General features: G+C 44.3%; 1 protein-coding gene and 1 long non-coding RNA gene across 4 annotated transcripts; one reads left to right on the forward strand and one right to left on the reverse strand.

The window, feature by feature from the left end:
* Positions 1–422: 422 nt before the first annotated feature.
* On the reverse strand, positions 423–23,103 carry LOC308584211. Of its 3 annotated transcripts, none has more exons than XR_014006646.1 (5): positions 22,709–23,103; positions 21,194–21,317; positions 8,435–8,563; positions 1,621–1,784; positions 423–559 (listed from the first exon to the last, which is right to left on the reverse strand). It is a non-coding gene; the product is annotated as an uncharacterized lncRNA (long non-coding RNA). The 3 variants fall into 3 exon arrangements; XR_014006647.1 differs by having other exon boundaries at positions 8,402–8,563; XR_014006645.1 differs by lacking the exon at positions 8,435–8,563.
* VSX1 (visual system homeobox 1) lies at positions 554–11,485 on the forward strand. The gene is made up of 5 exons (XM_081188759.1): positions 554–1,260; positions 4,361–4,439; positions 7,266–7,389; positions 8,809–8,989; positions 10,343–11,485. The coding sequence occupies exons 1-5, from the start codon at positions 807–809 to the stop codon at positions 10,612–10,614; spliced, it is 1,110 nt and encodes a 369-aa protein (XP_081044885.1). The 5' UTR covers positions 554–806; the 3' UTR covers positions 10,615–11,485.
* Positions 23,104–23,105: the final 2 nt, after the last annotated feature.

A 23,105-nucleotide genomic window follows, 5' to 3' on the forward strand; every position in this document is an offset into this window, starting at 1 on the left:
TGTTGTTGTTTAGTCGTGTCCGACTCTTCGTGACCCCATGGACCAGAGCACGCCAGGCACTCCTGTCTTCCACTGCCTCCCGCAGTTTGGTCAAACTCACGCTGGTAGCTTCGACAACACTCTCCCACCATCTCGTCCTCTGTCGTCCGCTTCTCCTTGTACCCTCCACCTTTCCCAACATCAGGGTCTTTTCCAGGGAGTCTTCTCTTCTCATGAGGTGGCCAAAGTATTGGAGCCTCAGCTTCAGGATCTGTCCTTCCAGTGAGCACTCAGGGCTGATTTCCTTAAGGATGGATAGGTTTGATCTTCTTGCAGTCCATGGGACTCTCAAGAGTCTCCTCCAGCACCATAATTCAAAAGCATCAATTCTTCGGCGATCAGCCGTCTTTTTGGTCCAGCTCTCACCTCCATACATCACTACTGGGAAAACCATGGCTTTAACTATACCGATTTTTGTTGGCAAGGTGATGTCTCTGCTTTTTAAGATGCTGTCTAGGTTTGTCATCGCTTTTCTCCCAAGAAGCAGGCGTCATTTATTGTTACCCAGAGCAAATAATACCTAAGTCAGAAAGCGGAGAGGGAAAAGAGGGAGGGAGAGCAGGGGAAAGAGTGATCGGACCGCGAGGAAATTGGTGGCAATTAATTCTCAGGGAATGACCCCCCCCGTCCCGCGCACACTTTCCCTGGAGCTGATTGGCGCCGGGCGGCTTGGGGCGCGCAGGATAAAAAGCCTCGGAGAGTCTCTCGGCGCTTGTGTGTAGGCGCCCGGCTGCCGAGGAGAGGCGAGCAGAGGCTTCAGCAGCAGCATGACGGGCCGCGAGGAGATCGCGGAGGGCAAAGCCAAGGGGAAAGCGCTGGCGCCCAGCGGAGGAGGCGGCGGCCCCGAGAAGGCGCGCTTGGGGAGCCCGTCGGGCGGCAGCCTGCGCTCCAAGGGCTTCGCCATCACCGACCTGCTGGGCTTGGAGGCGGAGCTGCAGCCGCCCGCCACCTCCTCCGTGACCGGCTCGGGCTGCGAAGGCGGCGGAGGGGCAGCGGGACTGGCAGGAGGCGGCGGTGGGGGCGGAGGTCCCTTGCCCATGGGCTTGGGCTTCTTGTGCGGCTTCGCCACGCAGCAGCCGGCCGGGGCGCATTGCCTCCTGCCGGCGCACCTGCCCTTTCTGCAAGCGCGCCCGGAGCACCATCACCACTCGCACCACCACCCGAGCCACCACCCGCACCAATACGGCCCCGGAGCCGAAAAGCACAAGGAGAACATCTCCGGTAAGCGAGATCCCCCTTGGAGCAGGTCCTCTCCGGAGGGAGGGGAACCCAGCAGAGCGACTGCCGTGGGGCTAAAGGCCGGGAGGGGTGGAGGAGTGCAGGCCGGGTTAGATTGAGCAGTGAGCGGCCGGAGGAAGCGCACCAAGCAGGGCAGGAGCCCGACCTTTGCGCAGCGTGGCTGCTTCGGAACAGCGCTGCTTTCCGCAGGGCGCACAGACAGCACAGAGCCGCTGAGAGGCTGGCTGGCAGGCGCCTTTTGGACACCTCCGAAGTTCCAAGAGCACTTTGAAAGAGTTGCTGTGTGCCACCTTACGGACCGAGAGATCTTTTGGTAGGGTCAGCGGGCTGGAGTCTACTTACCAGATGCGTGAAATATCCTCAGTTGGTAGGTGCGTGCACTGCACGCCACAGATAGAAAAACGAACAAACCAACCCTTTAGGTCTTCATACTGCATGGGTCTTGCATTAATGGGCTATCACCAATCTTTATTTTCCAGCGCAACATGCAAATTTGGTTCCCAAATCTAAAGTTGATAACAATCTTAAGTTTAATATATAGTGGTACCTCGGGTTACAGACGCTTCAGGTTACAGACTACGCTAACCCAGAAATAGTACCTCGGGTTAAGAACTTTGCTTCAGGATGAGAACAGAAATTGTGTAGCGGCGGCAGCAGGAGGCCCCATTAGCTAAAGTGGTGCTTCAGGTTAAGAACAGTTTCAGGTTAAGAACGGACCTCCGGAACTTAACCCGAGGTACCACTCTAGTTGCTAACAGATACCCTGTGTCTTTTAAAAGCAGTATAATATGAACCACCACAACATGAGGTTTCCTCTACTCTCACTATATCTCTGTACAGGCAAAAGTGCCACCTGTTGAATCCTGGAGATCATGTACAGTAGCTGTTAAACAGGAGCTGTCTGTGTCCATGAAAAAGGTGTTTGCAACCTGTCCTTCCAATAACCCACATTACAGCTTCACAACATTATAACACCCTATGGTGTGTTGAGAAACAGTGACTTGGAAACATAGAAAGAATCAGACCACTAGTCAATCTAGTTCAATTTTGTCAACACTGACTGGCAGCAGCTCTCCAGAATTTAAGATACAAGTCGCTGCTAGCCCTTCCTGGAGATACTGAGGATTGAACCTGAAACCTTCTATGCACAAAGTACATGTTTTACCACTGAGCTACGGCCCTTCCCAAAGCGAGCCCATACCTAGCCAGTGAGCTTCATGACTGAGCAGGAATCTGATCATGGAGTTTATCATATCTGTCACCAATACTCTAGCCCCTGTTCTAGCCAAAGGCAGAGCTAAATGGATATGCTAATGCTTTACATGAAATCCTGGTGACCTGATGTGCTGGGGGAAAGATTTGGAAGGAGATGATTTGGAGCACCAGGCGGCTATTTCAGAACCATTAACTGTTGGCAGACATTAAATAATTTCTGCAAATAAAAGTGCTGATGAGAGAACTCCAAAAAGATCTGAAACAATCCTTATATGGATTGGCCATTTGGATGACAAGCTTCTGCATGTGGGAACATACATGTACAAATATTTTCACATGTGCAAATGTTCACACAGATTCACCAAGGGCCATTTATGTGACATTCTGTTTATAAGGGATCACTTTTGGATGTGCAGATGTAAATAGGTGTGGAAAATATTAGGCAAACAGCTTGTTGGGATAGGCGAGTCCATGGGAAGAGTCTAACAGCCTTGCTTCTTACAGCACTATTATTGGGCGAGGAGCATGGGTCAAATATTGTGGCACGGTGTTTTCTAGTGTGTGATTTTGGTAATTATCTCTGTGGGTGAACACTAGGACTTAGAAGTTATATGCACATTTTCGCTCATGCATGTTTTCACTCAAATCCTTTTCATACAACACACACCAAACCATGCTTGAGTTTCTCTTCAGTGGTTATAGTTCATTTAGCTGCAGTGTTGAACATCAGCATGGCCAATGGCAATCAAAGGTAGGCCTTTCTCACTTGATTGGAACCCTCCACCACGGTGGGAAACACCATGGCACTGGGCTTCCTCAGGTTTCCCATGGGATTCAATCACTGCTGTCTAAGCGTGTGATGGCAGCCTCTGTCTTTCCAGGGAAGAGATTAAAGGAATGCCTGCTTGAGTTAGTAATCTCAGAGGCAGCACAGCTGCCAGCTGAGAGGTCAGCATAAAACTGAAGGAGGGAAAGGGCACTAAAATACTATTGAGCTGAAAATTTCAGCGGCTGTTTGAAGGTGTTGGTTCCTACAGAATTTCACTCAGCTGGAGTTCTCTTGGTTTTTTTAAGGGTTCTGCAAAACAGTATACAGTATACATTGGAATAAAAAACTGTCCTGTGAACTATGGGAGAACAGAGGCGTTTCAAAGTAATTTGCTTAAACAAGCAATCTCATATAATATTTGAGTCTGTATATTTTATGCATTAATAAAAGATTGAAATGGAAAAATAAAGGCTGTTAGGTAACTTTTATTGTGATTCAGAGAAGGCTCCATCCAGGACCAACTAGGCTTACTTTGGAGCCCCCTATTCTGTTGGTCCCTTGGTAGAAGAATTGGACTGCTTCTGATTCTACTCCTGCCTTAGCCTTCTGCCCACCTGCTCTAGTTGCTCTGCTAGTGCTGAAAAGCTGGTGTTTGTGGCAGCTTCCCATTTATTTTGCCAGGCAGTGGAGATGGCTGGAGTTGACCTATATTCCTAATGACTGAGGAGAGCAGTTTCAATCAGCTCTGGCCACTTGCCAGCCCGGTTTGTAGTCCTGGTTGGCAGCTACCTGCCCCCCTCCTTGGCGCTTGCCACAACAGGGACTATTGGACACAGGCTGGTTGAAAGGTGGCATATGTGATAGATAACAGCCAATCTATGCTCGTCAGTGGCTCTTTCTTGACACTAATGTCAAGATTTACACTAATGTTGATTTTCTTCACAGTAATTTTTATTGCTCTTTTACAATTTGGAAACTGCTTTGGGGAAAAAAATCTGTTTTAAACAGTGCATATAAATAAGTTGAAGAGAACAATGGTTATACAGGGGGGAAACTTTTGATCCATATTTATGTTTTTCTCCCCAACCAAAATATTAGATGAAGACAGTTTGTCGGGGGACAAGAACAACCTCAAGGCATCAGATTCTCAGATCAAGAGAAAGAAACGGCGGCACAGGTATGACAGATAAATAATACTGGATATAACGGGTGTCTTCCCAGACACAGCTTGTAGCATTAGATCCCAGAGTTAAACTTTGTAAGTATGCTACATTCTCTCTCTTTAAAATCTCACTTAAGCTGCAATCTTATATTCACCCACCTGGGAGTGAGGATCATTGAACTCAATAGGACTTACCTCTGAGTAGACACATATATTGCCACTTGATCAGACATGTGAATTTTTGCTAGAGAATTCTGGGGCTTGGGACAAGACAGAAGTCACACCATTTAACCTGGAAGTCCTAATGGTTAGTTGTGGTTACTCAGTGGCAAAGGAAAGACACTTTGCACATGGGCAGAAACTTTTTGTTTTTTTATATGCTCAGTGCTAAGCCTCAGCCATGAAAACAATATATTGGGAGAAACCTGGCTCAAAGTAAGTCCTGAAGGCACAACAGAGACATGGCTCAGTAGTAAAACTCATGTTTTCCACACAGAAGGTCCCAGGTTCAATTCCCAGCATCTCTAGTTGAAAAAAGGATCAGTAAGTGATGGGAAAAGCCTGAGACCTTGAAGAGCTAATGCCAGCCAGTGTAGGCAGTACAGTGGCACCTCGGGTTACATACACTTCAGGTTACATACACTTCAGGTTAAAGACTCCGCTAACCCAGAAATATTACCTCGGGTTAAGAACTTTGCTTCAGGATGAGAACAGAAATCGTGCTCTGGTGGCACGGCGGCAGCGGGAGGCCCCATTAGCTAAAGTTGTGCTTCAGGTTAAGAACAGTTTCAGGTTTAAGTACGGACCTCCGGAATGAATTAAGTACTTAACCCAAGGTACCACTGTACTTGGCCGGATGGACAAGTAGTTTGACTTAGTATAAAAGTGGCTTCCTGTGTTCCCAGATTAACTGGGCCATCCTAACCATGTCTACTCAGAAGCAAGGCCTGTTTAATTCAAGGGGGCTTGCTCCCTGGTAAGTGGGGTTGTAATCCTGTGCATATCTAAGATTGCACTGTCTTGAAAGCACAACAGTAAACTTCTAGGCAGCATGAAATCTGATTGAGCTAGGAGATTCTAAGTTAATTTAAATCACATGTTGGTAATGAAAGGATTTCTCTTCCGTTTTAGACTTGAAGACCTGGTAATATTTCTGGATTTTACAGGGGGGGGGGGGGAGAAATTCCTAAGCAGACAAATGTACACCCTTCTATGCCAGTTCTTATTTTGTACAGCATTCTGGAAGTTATAGTTTGCTATCTGCCTGCTTATCTGAGCAGCAGAGCTTGGGGTGGACTCTAGCTCCCTCTTGTTCATTCCCATTACCTTGCACAAGAGCAAGGTAATTTAGATATCAAGGTCTCAGACCAGGTTGGAACTCCAATCAGCCCGTCAGTAAACCCAATGGTCAAGGATGATGGGAGCTGGAGTCCATCAACAGCTGGTGGCTACTTGTTTCCCAACCCTGCCTAAGGCATTAAAGATTAAAAGTCACAAATAACTGTGCAGCTTTTAAATAATAATAATAATAATAATAATAATAATAATAATAATAATAATAATAATAATTTATTATTTGTACCCCGCCCATCTGACTGGGTTTCCCCAGCCACTCTGGGCGGCTTCCATAGAAACCAAAAATACAGTAAAATATCACAGATTAAAAACTTCCCTGAACAGGGCTGCCTTAAGATGTCTTCTAAATGTCAGGTAGTTATTTATCGCTTTGACATCTGATGGGAGGGCGTTCCACAGGGCGGGCACCACTACCGAGAAGGCCCTCTGCCTGGTTCCCTGAGCTTTGCTTCTCGCAATGAGGGAACCGCCAGAAGGCCCTCGGCGCTGGACCTCAGCGTCCGGGCAGAACGATGGGGGTGGAGACGCTCCTTCAGGTATACTGGGCCGAGGCCGTTTAGGGCTTTAAAGGTCAACACCCACACTTTGAATTGTGCTCAGAAACGTACTGGGAGCCAATGTAGGTCTTTCAAGACCGGTGTTATGTGGTCTCGGCGGCCGCCCCCAGTCACCAGTCTAGCTGCCGCATTCTGGATTAGTTGTAGTTTCCGAGTCACCTTCAAAGGTAGCCCCACATAGAGCGCATTGCAGTAGTCCAAGCGGGAGATAACTAGAGCATAAACCACTCTGGCGAGACAGTCCACGGGCAGGTAGGGTCTCAGCCGCCTGCATACCAGGTGGAGTTGGTAGACAGCTGCCCTGGATACAGAATTGACCTGCACCTCCATGGACAGTTGTGAGTCCAAAATGACTCCCAGGCTGCGCACCTGGTCCTTCAGGGGCACAGTTACCCCATTCAGGACCAGGGAGTCCTCCACACCAGCCCGCCCCCTGTCGCCCAAAAACAGTACTTCTGTCTTGTCAGGATTCAACTTCAATCCATTAGCCGCCATCCATCCTCCAACCGCCTCCAGGCACTCACACAGGAGTGAAAACACTGTGGGCACTTTTCCCATAGAAAGCAATGCCAAAAAATACAGCTCATATGTTAATTTCTCATTCCTCCAGATGTTCCTGGACTATATAATTCCCATCATCCCTGACCATTAGCCATGCTTACTGAGGCTTATGGGAGGTAGAGTTCAATAATGCAGGATGAATGCAGTCCATCAGCCATGTACTCCATCACACACACACTCTCACACACATGCAAACACACTTGCAGTTCCAGGCAAATAGCAAATACAGGAGTTTAACAAGTTCACTTGGTATTTCTCACTCTGGACTATATAATTCCAACCTATACATCTGCTACTAGAGCAGAAAGTTGTTTCTGAAGGATGTGACACGGCCATCTATGAATTACTGAGTTTATTGTCCCTGTAGGACTGTGTTTACTGCCCATCAGCTGGAGGAATTGGAAAAGGCTTTCAATGAAGCCCACTACCCGGATGTGTATGCCAGAGAAATGTTAGCCATGAAAACAGAGCTCCCTGAGGATAGGATACAGGTATGTTGTTTGTTATTGTTAAGCCACCATAAAGTGTGGAAATGGAAACTTCATGTAGGGAAGTTTTTAATGTTTGAAGTTTTATTCTGTTTAATATTCTGTTGGGAGCCTCCCAGAGTGGCTGGGGAAAGCCAGCCAGATGGGTGGGCTATAAATAATGATGATGATGATTATGATTATTTACAGTCCTCAATAAAGGCTGCCTGTATTGAGTGTCAACACATTCATTGCCTCCTCTGGCAATCTTTACAGAGATTTTGCCATCAATTTTGATTTTAATTAATTTTTATAATGTTTTTAGAATCTTGCACTGTTTTAGTGTTGTTAGCCGCCCTGAGCCCGGCTTCGGCTGGGGAGGGCGGGATATAAATAAAAATTTTTATTATTATTATTATTATTATTATTATTATTATTATTATTATTATTGCACTGATCAAACACAAGTCATGGGAGCTTACTAGACCCTCAGGGCAGGTAGGAATGGATATGTTCCTGGACTACAATTCCTATCATGCCTGACTATTGACCATGTTGTCTGAGGCTGAAGGAAGTTAAAGACCACAGCATCTTTTATTTTCAGTAAAAAAAATGTTGAGTATCTGCCTGATGGGGAATTTGGCACTCCAGCCCATCTGACTTTGAAATCTTTGGGTTAAGGAGTGGCTGGGTAAATAGCTCTAAGGAATTATTTTTTCCTAGCAAATTGTGCAACAGTGCAGGAGGCTAAGCTGTATAGTCTTCCAGCTATTTGATTCTAATTCAGCTCTATAAAAATGTATATAGATGGATAGGAATGGCCCATTGAAATAAGTAAAAAATAACTGATGTTAGTTGCAATATCTAGCCTGCACTTTCTAATATTATGACTCTTCTGCTACTGTAAATTTGCACCAACAGGGTGCTGGTACTATACAAAATGTAGAAGTGACATGATGCCAGACCAGGTAGTATTTCACAAGTAAGGCAGTAGTATTAAGAAAGAAAAATAATAGCAAAAGGAGTGAAGCTTAACCTTATCAGTTAATTTATGTAGTATCATCTTCACCTGGAACAAAGAGTTTTTTTCAGCTGGAACTCAGTTCTGGCACCTCTCAGGTGGGCACCATTGCCATTATAAGAGAACAAGCAGGTGTTCATGGTGGGTTCCGGCATTTCTGTTTCTAGAAAAATAGCACTGAACACAATGAAAGGAAAAAGAATTTCTATTGCTTATTTAGTGCAGGAATAAGATTGAGAAACTGTTAATTTGGTTGTTTGGGTCTTCTATCTTATTTATGCGAAGAGAGAACTCAAAAATTACTTAGAACATATGATCTGACATGTTTTATTTGATGTTCTTTCCTCCCCCCTCCCCCTCAGTCCTCCACACAAATATCGATACTTTTGCTAAATATATACTTCTTGATGTACATCCAAAAGGTTTGGTTTCAAAACCGAAGAGCCAAGTGGCGAAAGCGTGAGAAGTGCTGGGGCCGCAGCAGCGTGATGGCAGAATATGGTCTCTATGGTGCTATGGTGAGACACTCCATCCCACTACCTGAATCAATCATCAACTCTGCCAAAAGTGGGCTTGTGGGCTCCTGTGCCCCCTGGCTGCTTGGTAAGCAAACATATAGTGCTCTGCATTTGCTGGTTGGGCTGAAACTCAGTTAATTAAGTGGGAAGGGCTTTCAAAATGAAAGACACTACTGGGGTAGAGAGCAGACTTAGGCTTCACAACCGTCATCCCAATAGTGTTGCTGAGTGCATTTCTGGGCACTGCTGCAATGCTGGTGAAATCTACCTTCCAGCCTTCACTGACAAGGATCCCACTGTGTTGGGGTGGGTGGGTGCGCACTCATGTCTTGTTCATGCTTGCACACATACAACTTCTTATAATATACAAATTTAATCTCTATTTACACCCTGTACACCTGCTCTCTACCCCAGCACTGCTTGTCATTTTGAAAGCCCTTCTCACTTCATTAACTGAGAAATAAGGAAGTGATTGTTAGCTGACTTGTCATCACTTTTATAAAACACTAGAGTGAAATTTAGATTTAATTACATAAAGCGACATTTTGTTCTTGTGTTAAGAACAGATTAACCTTTGGTTAAGAATTTTATCAGAGCTGATAGAGCAGCTTTCTTCCTAGTCCTTCAAACTTCCTCCTTGTACGACAGGGACATTGCATGGAGAAAGCAGCTGCCTTGCTTGTGAAATCCCCTATGGAGATCCCGCCATGCTTGAATATCAGAAGCAGAGCTACTGACCTGCCTTCCATGAATCCAGTTGTATGATATCTTAGTATGCATGGCTAATGATGGAACCATGTGGATGGGGAGGGCAGATCTGCTCATGTGTTTTACATGAGCAAGCTATGGCATGTGTGGTACTGCAATGGATGCAGCCGTTGATGACTATTCTTTATTTTTATTTCACAATATTTATATACTCTTTGATTGCAATGAAACCTCAAAGTGGTGTACAACAAGAATAAAGCGATAAAATTATCAGTTAAAAAAAAGTTAACGATTTAAAACATTCAAAAAATAATTAAAATGATAAACTAAAAACTGTATTAAAACACATGTCAATATTTAACATGTCTGGACAGGCTTGCCTAAGCAAAAATGTTTTTAACCTGACACCCAAAAAAGTAGTGATGTACTCCTGATGTCGGTAGACAAGGAGTTCCAAAATTTGGGTGCTGCTGCACTAAAAGGTAAATTTCTTACAAATGCAGAATGAGTATTGTGTGGCAGCTGTATTAGTATAAATTCTGCAGACTGAAGCAACTGAGCGGACATCTATGGGATAAGGTTATCTTGCAGGTCTACTGATTTCAGTGGGCTGCTATGAGTTGACCCCAATGAGTTTCAGTCAAGCTAGAGTACTAGCTTTCTCAGTCACTGTTAGGTTTAATCAGTATTCTCTCTCAGTACTCTCTCTGGTCTTTGCTTTTCTTTAAAGGAATGCATAAAAAATCAATGGATGTTACAACTAAGCCCGAAAGCGAGGAAAAGGGGAACAGTGACTGGAAATCTCAACGCCCTGAAGAGGAATTAAAAATTAAGCAGGTAGAGCAGGAAAGAAGCTCCACTGACAAATTTACCTCAATGGACAATTCTGATGACATTGCAATGGATCTCTCCAGCACAGCAAAGCATGAGAAAAAACACGACACTTTGAGACAGTGTCTCAGTGGAGGCCCCCAGCCCAAAATGAAGGACAGTGAGCACTAAGAATCAGAAAGAGGAGAGATGTGATACAATAGAAAATAAATAAATAAATAAATGAAGAAACCTCTTCAATGCTATGGGAAAATATATTTATTAATGTTTAATTAATATTTATTAGTATTTTTCAGCTAACTAATGCAACATTTTACATAAAAGCGGGACCTTTTTTAGATGGTGCCCATCCAAAATATAAAATTTATTTTTTCAACATTAAAGTTGTTTATACGTAAACAATATAAATTGGGGTTACTGACTTTTTTCCTTTAAAATGTCTCACTAAGTCACCTTTGATTAGCAGCTCCAGAAAAACGACCAGGGCATCCTCATTCTATAACATGGGAGAGATTAACTTGTGGCCCTCTGGATGCTGGACTACAACTCCCATCATCCCTGATGATTGGCCAAGCTGGCTGAGGCCAATGGGAGTTGCGGACCAAAAGCAACTGGTTAGCCACACCTGCTATAGTAGAAAAAGAAACGGAAGGCACTTCATGTAAACTAATCCAAGGTTTGGTAATGACAAAAATACTTTGGGTGTTGTTTTCAGAAGTGATCAACCTTAGGGAAAATTTGTTCCTTAGATTACATGCTACTATAGGACAGGAATGGTTAATTTCTATATTTCTGGTGACATTACAAAGATTAGGGAGGGGAGGAAATACAACAAACCAGCCTTGACAAGCAATGCCTAGCGATTTAAGGGCTTAACATGTATCGAAGACATGATGTTGGAATGTGTATGGAGAACCATGGTTTCTTTTCCTTACAAGTGAAACTGTCAGCAAAAAGTGTTTGTGCACATCTTGAGTCCTACAGGGGGTAGACTATCTGTTGACCTTTCATTCTTTAGTAAACAAGGTATACTTATACCAAACTCTGAAGGCCACCAGAATCTGTTCTGACAGCATCCCCTTTAATTTCACCAGAATTCACTCCACCACCACATGCTGAATTGAATCCTCTTGCCCAGATAGAATTCTGTGGAACACATGCGCTGTTTTCTTTTGTGTCAGAGAATGCTGTGTACAGCTCTAGAAAATGAGAATCTCAGTCTATAACAAACACTGTGCTGAACAAATTCTCTTTGCACACAAAGACCATTTCCTGACCCTGAAGAAAACAGTTAGATCTTCCCTGCACAAAGCTGTGTATCAACCCTCTTTGTTTAGAAGATGCTACATCAGGGTACCTGTGTTTACAATATGCAGTAGGTCCAACTGATGCAGGGAAACAGTACCTGGGAACTGATGCAGGGAAATGGTACCTGGGAACACTGTGGACTATCTCCTTGTTCTTGACTCAATGATTTCACCTTGAGCTGCAGCAAATTCTACTTGATAAGGAATCTGTCCCTTTTACCATGATTTGAGCATAATAAATGGAATTACACTGTGCATTTGTACAAATTTGTATTTGGGAAAACATATGCAATAACTCTACATTTTTGAATGTTATTTGACATGCTATGCATAGAATTCACACTTGTATTAAAATATCAAGCCATAGAACCCAGAAATAAAAAATCCTATTTTGTAAAATGCCATAGGAAAAATATTTTGTAATTATGTCTGTAAAAGTGTTAATGTTTGATATTTTTTCCTTTGTCTTTTTATATTTGTCTGAAAGCACTTTAGATACCTCCATTTTCTGAATGTTTCCCTACTTGTTTTGTTTGCCTCTTATTTATTATTATGCATTCACAAATAAAGTTCTGTGTTTGTTTGTGGCTTTTGAAGATATATATATATATTAGCTGCTTGATTTTGAGAATACATCTTCTAGGCAAGTCCTATTTTGGTTACAAAAACCTTTGTTGATGAAAGAGTGAGACTTGGGTGGCCTACATTTTTCAGCAAACTGCCCCCCTGCTGCAAAGACTACATTGCTGATTTGACATCAGCCTACTGTATTCGAAGCTATGTATGAACATAGAGCAAATGTGTGAGCTTGTGGGGTAGCCTGTTTCAAAATCTGCAGTCACTCTGTGTGCAATGTGCAGAATAAATCTTCACAGGGCACTAAGGCTGCTATCAGACAATACAATGCTTCATTACTTCCTATAAGCTATCTGTCATAGAATCACAGAATTGTAGAGCTGGAAGGGTGCCAAGGGTCATCTAGTCCAACCCTTCGCAATGCAGGAATCTCAGCTAAAGCATCCACAACAGATTACCATCCAACCTCTACTTAAAAGCCTCCGAGGGAGTCTGTTCCACTGTCAAACAGCTCTTACTAACAAAGTTTTTCCTGATGTTTACTTGGAATCTATTTTCCTGTAACTTGGTTCAAGTCCGACCCTCCAGAGCAGGAGAAAACTTGTTCCCTCTTTCATGTGACAGCTCCTGAGATACCTGAAGATGGCTGTATCTCCTCTCAGTCTATTTTCCAGGCTAAACAAACCCAGCTCCTTCAACTGTTCATCATAAGACTTGGTCTCCAGACCCTTGATCATCTTGGTTGACCTTCTCTGCACATGTTCCAGCTTGTTAACATCCTTCTTAAACTGTGGTGTCCAGAATTCCAGGTGTGGTTTGACCAAGGCAGAACAGAGTGGTGCTATGACTTGTCTTGGTCTGGACACTACCATTGATGCAGCCTAGAACAGCATTAGCTGTTTTTGTTCCTGCATCACGCTGTTGACTCAGGTTAAGCTTGTGGTCCACCAAGACCTCTAGATACTTTTCGCATGTACTGCTAATAAGCCAAATGTTCCCCATCCTAGATTGGTGCATCTGGTTCTTTCTGCCTAGGTGCAGAACCTTACATTTGTCCTTATTGAAATTCATTTTGTTAGCTTGTGCCCAGTTCTCCAATCTGTTACGGTCATTTTGAATTCTAATTCTGTCTTCTGCGGCATTAGGTACCTCTTCCTGTTTGGTGTCATCTGCAAATTTGATGAGCATCCCCTTAATTCCTTCATCCAAGTCATTTATAAAGACGTTGAACAACAAAGGCCCAGTACAAAACCCTGCGGCACCCCACTTGTCACTTTTTCCCAGGATGGTGAGGAACCATACATACTGGGTTCTATAGAACATCCAAAATATCTGAACAGAGATAGGGTATATATATATCCCTCAATATAGGAGCATTTAGAGCATTTAGAATGATCCAGTTTTGTCTACATTAAGATTATTAGATAATTTTTCCTACTTTTTCCTCTAAAGAAACCAAGCAGATATTGAGAAAGGAAGAAATAATTTTGTTTTCACAGCAATTTAAATAAATAAAATTAATGCACATGACGGATCTTTAGGTGACATGCCATAGCCCCAGACACAGTCTGAATCTGTTCTTTAGAAACAGCTTCTTAGACAACATGAAGAGCTGAATATGCTGCATTGAACAGGCAGTGTGGGGTTCCACTGTCACCTAGAGGTACCAAGCAAAATGTGCTGACACACTGGGCACATTGGGCTTAGCATTGCCTTGCCCTCTGATGTTTACCTGATAGCGATATCCTGCTGGTAATAACAATTCCCCCACCCAGCAGCACTGGTTCTAGCTTCTCATATAAAGGCATTGATACATATCCCCATCTCAGTTTCAGATCAGGGTTTTGATTTCCTGCTTTTGGGCACCTGAGAGTCCTGGATTTCAGTGCTTGACAACAAGGGAGACAAAGATGCCACAGCAGGGCTGAAAGCAGTTTTCACTATGTCTGTAAAGAGAAGTAGTTACAGGAGCCTCAGTTACCAGGTAACCCGTGAGCTGAGGACTTCCCAGAGACACAGTGGACCACAGGTACTACAGACTAGAAAGGTGCTTTTCACAAGCTTCAATCATTGACCAAGAAGTTATCCATAAGGGTGGTGGTGGTATAAAGAGACAGGGCTCAGTTTCATACATTGATTTTCTTAACTAGATAATTTTTTGGATGTAGCTTTTTAGTCTTCCTAAAAAACATTTGTTAGTAAATACATATTTTTTAAAGATGTAAATTAGAGGTGGCTTTGGGGACAGTGGCTGTGGGTTGTAATCCAGAAAGTAAAATAGTATTTTAAAAATGACTACACTTCATGCCATTTTATAAACTCGTAGTACATTTTCATCTTCCGTGTAAGACAGAATTGGCCCCAAATCACATTCTAACAGACATATTGAAATGTTTCCAATTTTTTCAGCCAGACAAATTTTATCTGAAAATGATGTAAAGGTTTTATTAAAATCTAGGTAATTCCAGTCTGGAAAGATTCCTAATAGAGATCAACATGTGAACAAACATGTAATGATATTCCCACCTGGAGCTGGACTGGCAGGTTGTCTACACAGCAAGAAAATGTAGAGAGAACTGTAACAAAAACATGAGCTATGAAAATTTTAGGAAAATATTGTTCAGAACATCATAGTAATGCAAACACTATGATCAACAGATGCTCCGGATTGTTATCCTAATGCATGTTTTGAAACACTCTCAAAATAACTAGGTTTGGCTGGAATAAACAGGAAAGGATGAAAAGAGATTGGCGAGTAAGTAATTATTTGTGAGTGACTCAAACGCTGAGTTCCTAAAAGTGAATTTGCAGTGAACATGATAAATAATGATGGGTAAAGGCTTATTTAATCAGAAATTAGGCTTTACAAGAGCCGAGGTTTGGCACATTTAAAGCCTAATCCTGATTCGGCAGCATTTGCAAACAAATTTATCTGGGCCGTGCAGTGCTGGCACTAGCATTTTGTTGCATTTATGACCACACCCCTTACATGACACAGATGGCACATCTCTTTGCTTGTCACACTGGAAAACAGAAGCCAGATATCATTGGAAATAATAAAAGCAGAGAAAACATACATATTAAAAGCAGGAATTTCTAAGCTTCAGTTTTTCAACCCTCTCCCTTTTAGGCACCGTAAAATCACCTCTGCTATGACCCACCCCATTATTCAGGTTATGCTGTTATACCTAGAACCTGTATTTCTATTGCTTTGACATCTCTCTGAACAAGCCCTTCACACACACCTTTCTACTCTACAGATGTCCCAACACAATCCTAACTATGTATGTCTGAATAGAGAGGAAGTATTTTATGGATTCTTCTAATACAAAACACATTGATGAATAACACAAAAAGGGCTCGTGATATGTAGCCTTGGTTTTTGCTATCTAAACCAAAACGATTAACCAATTCTTGACAGGGAAAACCTCAAATAAGGTTATGTAAGTATTAGAGGGTGGCACTGCATCTGTTAAAGGGGGACAAATTTTGATTGTGTTGCAATAGAAATATAATAAAATAAAATGGTATTTACAAGCCAACCTCTTTCATATAAACATTACCCTAATGATTATCACTACTACCAATTATTGTGATGATGCTGAACCATTAGTTGGCTGGTTGAAGTGATCTGAACGGGGCTAGTAAGCAGTAAGAATAAACAGCACAAATGCTTTTCTAGAAACAACCATCTCTCTCCATCTGGAATGTTTAAAATAGAAACATGCATAATGCTGTAAGTAATTCCACATTCTTTTTAATTTATCTGGGTTACAACAACATTTTCTTTCATATTTACATCTTTTCACTTTGCCATATGGACAGTTAGACCCTAGGATTTAAGAGTATTTGCTGAATTAATGATGAGAGGTGTGGGGGTAGGGAGGACATAAAAAATGAAATGTGAAAAAAAATGAGATTATTTAGATTTTAATTTGTGGAGGGGGTTACGAGATTGACTGGATTATATGTTTGTTTGGCTTTCATAAGAAGACTTTCCCCCATTCTTTTTAATAATGAATGACTCATGTTCACATAAAAGGGAAGGCTGTGTGCATTTGTTGCAGAAACATCTGTATTCTGCCATTACTGAATGACTTAGGAATATTAATTTTTAACTGGCATTTTATCTAGGTTTATCCCATCTTGCTGCTTGATAAGAGTTTCAGATTGAAAGATTAAGCAAATGTGTTGTTTAAAGAGATTGCCCCCCAGAGGGTAATACAGGTTATTGCACATGAGAGAGAACATGAAGTGTTCATTACTATCCAGTGAGTCATATAGAAGAAACAAGCTGTGTTCCCTGCCTGCCCCCAAGATCACAGATGAACTGTGGGATTATGATCCACGTCCCTTTTCCCGTAGTTCTGGTTTGCATTGCTGATAGCAAGTTTGCCTTGAACCTCCTGCTCTGTCCATTTTCTTTTCCCCCCTATGCATGTAGTTATACTGGAGGCCTTAGTGTGTATATATTCAATTAGTAATGCCTATTTCACTTCTCCATGAGCACAGCAATCCAAACTATGGTTAACCACATTTTGTGTGGCTGCTGACAATCTGGCAGTGCAAACAATGCTGCATCCAAATCTTGCTCAGTAGCGACTGGGAGGGGCCAGAACTGGCAGAAAGTGCTGAAGCCAAGCAGAGGTCAGAAATACTAGCAGAATGCAGCAGCTAGGTTACTTGTGGGGGCAAAGTACCATCTGCATATAAAACCTTTATTGCGGTATTTACACTGGCTGTCTATCTCCTATTGAACCACGTTCAAGTGACTTGACAGATCACTTTATCTACTGTATGTTTTGGAAAATACTTTGTCCGTTCATCCACCTGTTCTCTATAGGTTCTTGAGAACCTATGTCATTGCCAAACTGTTCACAGTGGTTCCCAAGGTGGGAGTAGCAATTTCCATTGATATTTGGATGCCAATGCCATCTTGAATCAAGATGGCAGATGGTAACGTGACATTGTCCATTTTTTGGCATAGGTTTGGCCACCTCTTGAGATATCATCGCCTAACTCAGAATGAGGGTTTCTGAAGTGTGGGCAACCATCTTTGTTGATTTTTTAACACCATGTGCCATTTTGAATCAACATGGCAGACAAAAACATGACTTTGGTTTGACTTCACCTGATTTTAGGCATGACAGGTCCAAACTCACAAACTGCACAGTCACTCAGAGCAGGACCATTGTGCTATCACTTTCATACATCTGTGAACACCTACTGAGGTCCATCCTGCTGAGGCCCTGGCACAATGGATGTGCCAGGGCACAATGGATGTGCCAGGCCACATGACACACCACAACCAGACATGCCAATCTTTGCTTATGATCGAACAGGCATTCTGGACACTTTAGATATAGCTATACTGGGATACGTGTCCATGGCCTTCTCCCCTGCAACATTTATGATATGATTTGCAAATAATACTTTGGTAAAGCTAACAAGAAAGAAAAGGGCTAAGATCCCACTGATTGGCTAGTAAAGGAGTAGTGTTTCTACTAAAACATTCCTGCTAAACATGTGATTGATTGTTCATTAAAAGGGATCTGCATGCACAGGCCTGGTTGCTCTTGTGTGCTGTATTGGATTCATTGCATCACTATCATCATCATTAAATTTATATCTCAAACAGCTGTTTATTTTGTATATACTTCTTTACTTCTCTCCTTGTTAATTTTACTTATCCTTCAATATACCTCAGAATTTGTATACACCTATCAACGTCTCTGCTTTGTGCATCAACAAACCATATATTTCACAAGATATAAAAAAATTGTCCAGCAGCACCTTAGAGACCAACTAAATTTGTTCTTCGTATAAGCTTTCGTGTGCATGCACACTTCTTCAGATACATATAACGTATTTTTCGCACTATAGGACGCACTTTTTCCCCTCCAAAAATGAAGGGGAAATGTGTGTGCGTCCTATGGTGCGAATGCAGGCTTTCGCTGAAGCCTGGAGAGCGAGAGGGGTCGGTGCGCACTGACCCCTATCGCTCTCTAGGCTTCAGGAGAGCCCCACCGCCAGCCCCACAAGCTCGGGGGACAGCGGGAGAGGCGCAGCACGCCATTCCCGCTGTCCCCCGACTTGGCTAGAAGGCTGGCGGGGGGAGAAGCCTGCTCCTCCCCGTCACCAGCCCCGCAAACTCGGGAGACAGCGGGAGAGGCGCAGCGCGCCATTCCCGCTGTCCCCCGACTTGGCTAGAAGGCTGGCGGGGGGAGAAGCCTGCTCCTCCCCGTCGCCAGCCCCGCAAACTCGGGAGACAGCGGCAGGGGCGCAGCGCGCCCTTCCCGCTGTCCCCCGACTTGGTTAGAAGGCTGGCGGGGGGGAGCCTGGTTTTGCGGGAGGCGGGGGAATCCCCCCGCCTCCCAGGAAAGCCAGGAGAAGCCGTGCAGCCCTTTTAAAAGGCGCGCGGCTTCTGCCGGTTTCGCGGGAGGTGGGGGAATCCCCCCGCCTCCCAGGAAATCCAGGAGAAGCCGTGCAGCCCTTTTAAAAGGCGCGCGGCTTCTGCCGGTTTTGCGGGAGGCGGGGGAATCCCCCGCCTCCGAGGAAAGCCAGGAGAAGCCGTGCAGCCCTTTTAAAAGGCGCGCGGCTTCTGCCGGTTTCGCGGGAGGTGGGGGAATCCCCCGCCTCCCAGGAAAGCCAGGAGAAGCCGTGCAGCCCTTTTAAAAGGCGCGCGGCTTCTGCCGGTTTCGCGGGAGGTGGGGGAATCCCCCCGCCTCCCAGGAAATCCAGGAGAAGCCGTGCAGCCCTTTTAAAAGGCGCGCGGCTTCTGCTGGTTTTGCGGGAGGCGGGGGAATCCCCCGCCTCCGAGGAAAGCCAGGAGAAGCCGTGCAGCCCTTTTAAAAGGCGCGCGGCTTCTGCCGGTTTTGCGGGAGGTGGGGGAATCCCCCCGCCTCCCAGGAAATCCAGGAGAAGCCGTGCAGCCCTTTTAAAAGGCGCGCGGCTTCTGCCGGTTTTGCGGGAGGTGGGGGAATCCCCCCGCCTCCGAGGAAAGCCAGGAGAAGCCGCGATCTCTTTAAAGGGTTTGCACGGCTTCTGCGGGCTTTTGGGAGAGGTGAGGGAATCCCCCCACCTCCCAGTAAAGCCAGGAAAGCCCCGTGCAGCCCCTCCGCCAAGGAGAGGCTGCACGGGGCTAAAGGGGAAGCCAAAACAGCGAGCGGGATGGATCCCGCTCGCTGCCTTGGCTTCCTCCATAGCTGCGCGCAACCCCTCTGCCAAGGAGAGGCTGCACGGGGCTATGGATTCTTTAGCCCCACGCAGCCTCTCCCGGGAAGGAGAGGCTGCACGGGGCTAGGGGAAGCCAAAACAGCGAGCGGGATCCATCCCGCTCGCTGCCTTGGCTTGATCCATAGCTGCACGCAACCCCTCCGGCAGGGAGAGGTTGTGTGCAGCCTGTACGCTGCTCTTTGGGGCTGCGGGGGGGAAAAAGATTTTTTTTCTTGAATTCCCCCCCTAAAAACTGGGTGCGCCTTATGGTCCGGTGCGCCCTATGGTGCGAAAAATACGGTATTTCACATTCTTGTTACACTGCAGTAGCAAAGTTCAGGAACAGTCCCGCATCAAAACTTGTGATTCATGCAATAAACAGAAGAGGGCACTCTTCAATTATTTTTCACTTGTAGATCATCAACAAAACTGTTGATGAATGAAAGTCCAGTACACCAATGAATTATTGGCCATTTTCATTAAACCCTCTGAATCACTAAGCAGCAATTATAGCTATTCCTTAATTATTAAGATATCTTGAATATACACTCTTCCTCCGTTTATTTCGTACAAGCATGTAGATTACAGTGGTACTTTGGTTTAAGAACAGTACAGTTTAAGAACAATTTGGTTTACAAACTCCTCAAAACCGGAAATAGTGTCTTGGTTTGAGAAGCTGGGATAGAGCAATAGGAGCTGACCACCATGGAGTGGATTCGAACTAAATCAGCAATCCCCTTTGGTGTCAACTCTGCCACTCACAGCAGAGCCTGTTCTTATAGCAAGGCAGGCCACAGCCACACCTCAACTGTATTCACTCAGCCAACAATCAACCAATACCTTGTACTGCAATCGGCATAAACACTCACTTACCTGCAGGCAAATATATCAGTGGACAAACTGATGCAAGCACCAAAACACGCACACTACAGTGGTGCCTCGCAAGACGAAATTAATTCGTTCCGCGAGTTTTTTCGTCTAGCGAATTTTTCGTCTTGCGAAGCACGGTGTCGGAAAAGTTTTGGGAAAGCTTCAAAAATCGCCAAAAACCTCAAAAAAGGCTACCACACTGCGTTCTATGAGTTGCTCCTTGAAGTCAAGTCGCAACTGTATTAAGGGTGTTAAGAAAAAGGAAACAAACTTGCAAAAAACGCAAGACGTTTTCATCTTGCGAAGCAAGCCCATAGGGAAATTCGTCTTGCGAAGCAGCTCAAAAACCGCAAAACCCTTTCGTCTAGCGAGTTTTTCGTCTTGCGAGGCATTCGTCTTGTGGGGCACCACTGTATCTTGCTGCCTGGGAGAGTAGACCAGGCAGGGGTGGTGCCAAACAGCCTTCCCTGATTAGTCTTCTGTTGGTCTGCTCCCTTCAAGCAAACACATGAATTAGATATATCTGTTTCTGTGGAAAACACAATCCTCTTAAACAGAGAACTGTAAAGGTAGCATTCCCCAGTTCACAAAAGGAAACCAATTATCACCGTTAGTAGAAATAATTACAGTACTCTTTCAGCAGCCAGCATACATTTTCCTGCAAACAGATTTTTTTGAATGAATAATGAAGGCTCAACAGATGGGAAATTGTTTCCAAATGAAGCGTAAGTATCTCAGTGATTAGCATGGGAATAGCAATTCAATGAGAGCTGAGTTCTTACCAGAACTGTAGAGGGAAAGTAGCATTTAATCCTCCTCCTCCTTCATACCACCCCAAATATATTGGCAATATTACATTTTCAAACTCAGTCTTAAACACTGTTGATACAGAACTGAAATCGTGATCTGGAAAAATGAAGAAACAGAAAAGGTATTGAATATACAGTCATACCTCATGTTATGTTTGCTTCATGTTACGTTCTTTCAGGTTACGTCCCGCAGCAACCTGGAAGTACCGGAAAGGGTTACTTCTGGGTTTCGCCGCTCGCGCATGTGCAGAAGCACCAAATTGCACCTGCGCAGATACGGCGCTTCAGGTTGTGCTCTTTTCATGTTGCGAACGGGCCTCCAGAACAGATCCCGTTCGCAACCAGAGGTACCACTACAGTGGTACCTCGGATTAAGTACTTAATTCGTTCCAGATGTCCGTTCTTAACCTGAAACTGTTCTTAACCTGGAGCACCACTTTAGCTAATGGGGCCTCCTGCTGCCGCCAGAGCACGATTTCTGTTCTCATCCTGAAGCAAAGTTCTTAACCCGAGGTACTATTTCTGGGTTATCGGAGTCTGTAACCTGAAGCATCTGTAACCTGAAGCGTATGTAACCTGAGGTACCACTGTATATTCCCCTACAGCAGAAGCAGGGAACCTATGGCCTTCCAGATGTTGTTGAACTCCAGCTCCCATCACTTCTAGTCAGCATAGGCAATGGTTAGGGATTATGGGAGTTGTAGTAAAATAATGTTGGGTGGGCTACATGTTCCCTTTCCCATCCCTGCTCTTGGCTTTTTCTGTGGTTCGCCAGAAGCGGCTTAGTCATGCTGGCCACATGACCCGGAAGCTTTACGCTGGCTCCCTCAACCAGTAAAGCAAGATGAGCGCTGCAACCCCAGAGTTGTCCACGACTGGACCTAATGGTCAGGGGTCCCTTTACCTTTTTAACCAGGAATTCCTTAATGAACAGTGGATTGGACCAAGTCTGATTTTAAATAAAAACTAATTTAATAGGCGAAAAATGCAAGTAGATGTAATTTAAATCTGAACAGACATGGAATCCTATCTGCTTAATAAAAATAATCATACATCACTAACGTAATAATTATTTCTAATATAATCTGGATGAGAAATGGGTACAAAGCTTGGTGGCAGTCTATGCATTACTAGAGAGGCGTGACAATATATTTTGTCCACCTATCACTTGGTTTTTCTGTGACACATCTCTTGGGTGCTTTGGCTGAGATGAAGACACCTCAACAACTATACACACTGGCACACTTTCTCCACAAGAGTTCGAGATGAGGCAAATAGTTCAAAAGGTCCATAGTTAGCGTATGTTGGGGGGTCGGAGGGCAAACATTATACTTCACACATGAGGAATCGATAAAACACTTTCCATATTTTCTCTTTTGCCCCCTGGTTACTTACGCCTAGCTTTGTGGCAAATTATCTTTGGGGGGAGGGAAGCACATTGCCAAACCTTAAGGTACCGCACCAGTCGAAATTTATTTACACACCCACCTTTCCAACGTTTGCAATTAGCGTTTCCGAATAGAAATTCAGGTCTCAATCCTAAGAGAGATCACCCTCCAGAGTCGTTTTGCTTTTCGGCTGTGGCAGAAGCTGCAGCTCAAAACGTGCGGTTTACAGAGAATATGCTTTTCCTCCTCAACAAACCTGTGATGCAGGTGAGGCTGAGCGAGAGAGAGAAACCAGCCCAAATGGGGTCGCCCTGAGCTTCGGCCGCGGCTGAGTGCCGATTTTTGAACTTTTTTCGATTCCCTTCTTACGGTTTAATGGCTTAACCGCTCCCCGCAGTTTCCGAAACTCAGGAACTTTTCAGTTGTTCCACAGACTTCTTTTTTTAAGTTTCCCATCTGCTAAAGAGGCCGAGCGCTCGCGCTCAGTTCCTCTTTCG

The sequence above is a fragment of the Podarcis bocagei genome (assembly GCF_964188305.1).
Source record: "Podarcis bocagei genome assembly, chromosome: 3".
Classification (NCBI taxonomy): Eukaryota; Metazoa; Chordata; class Lepidosauria; order Squamata; family Lacertidae; genus Podarcis; species Podarcis bocagei.

Coding starts and splice junctions, on each gene's coding strand:
- VSX1 (XM_081188759.1), top strand. CDS start 807: ATGACGGGCCGCGAGGAGATCGCGGAGGGCAAAGCCAAGGGGAAAGCG. Junction 1,261..4,360: donor GCACAAGGAGAACATCTCCG/GTAAGCGAGATC, acceptor CCAAAATATTAG/ATGAAGACAGTTTGTCGGGG. Junction 7,390..8,808: donor TCCCTGAGGATAGGATACAG/GTATGTTGTTTG, acceptor TACATCCAAAAG/GTTTGGTTTCAAAACCGAAG.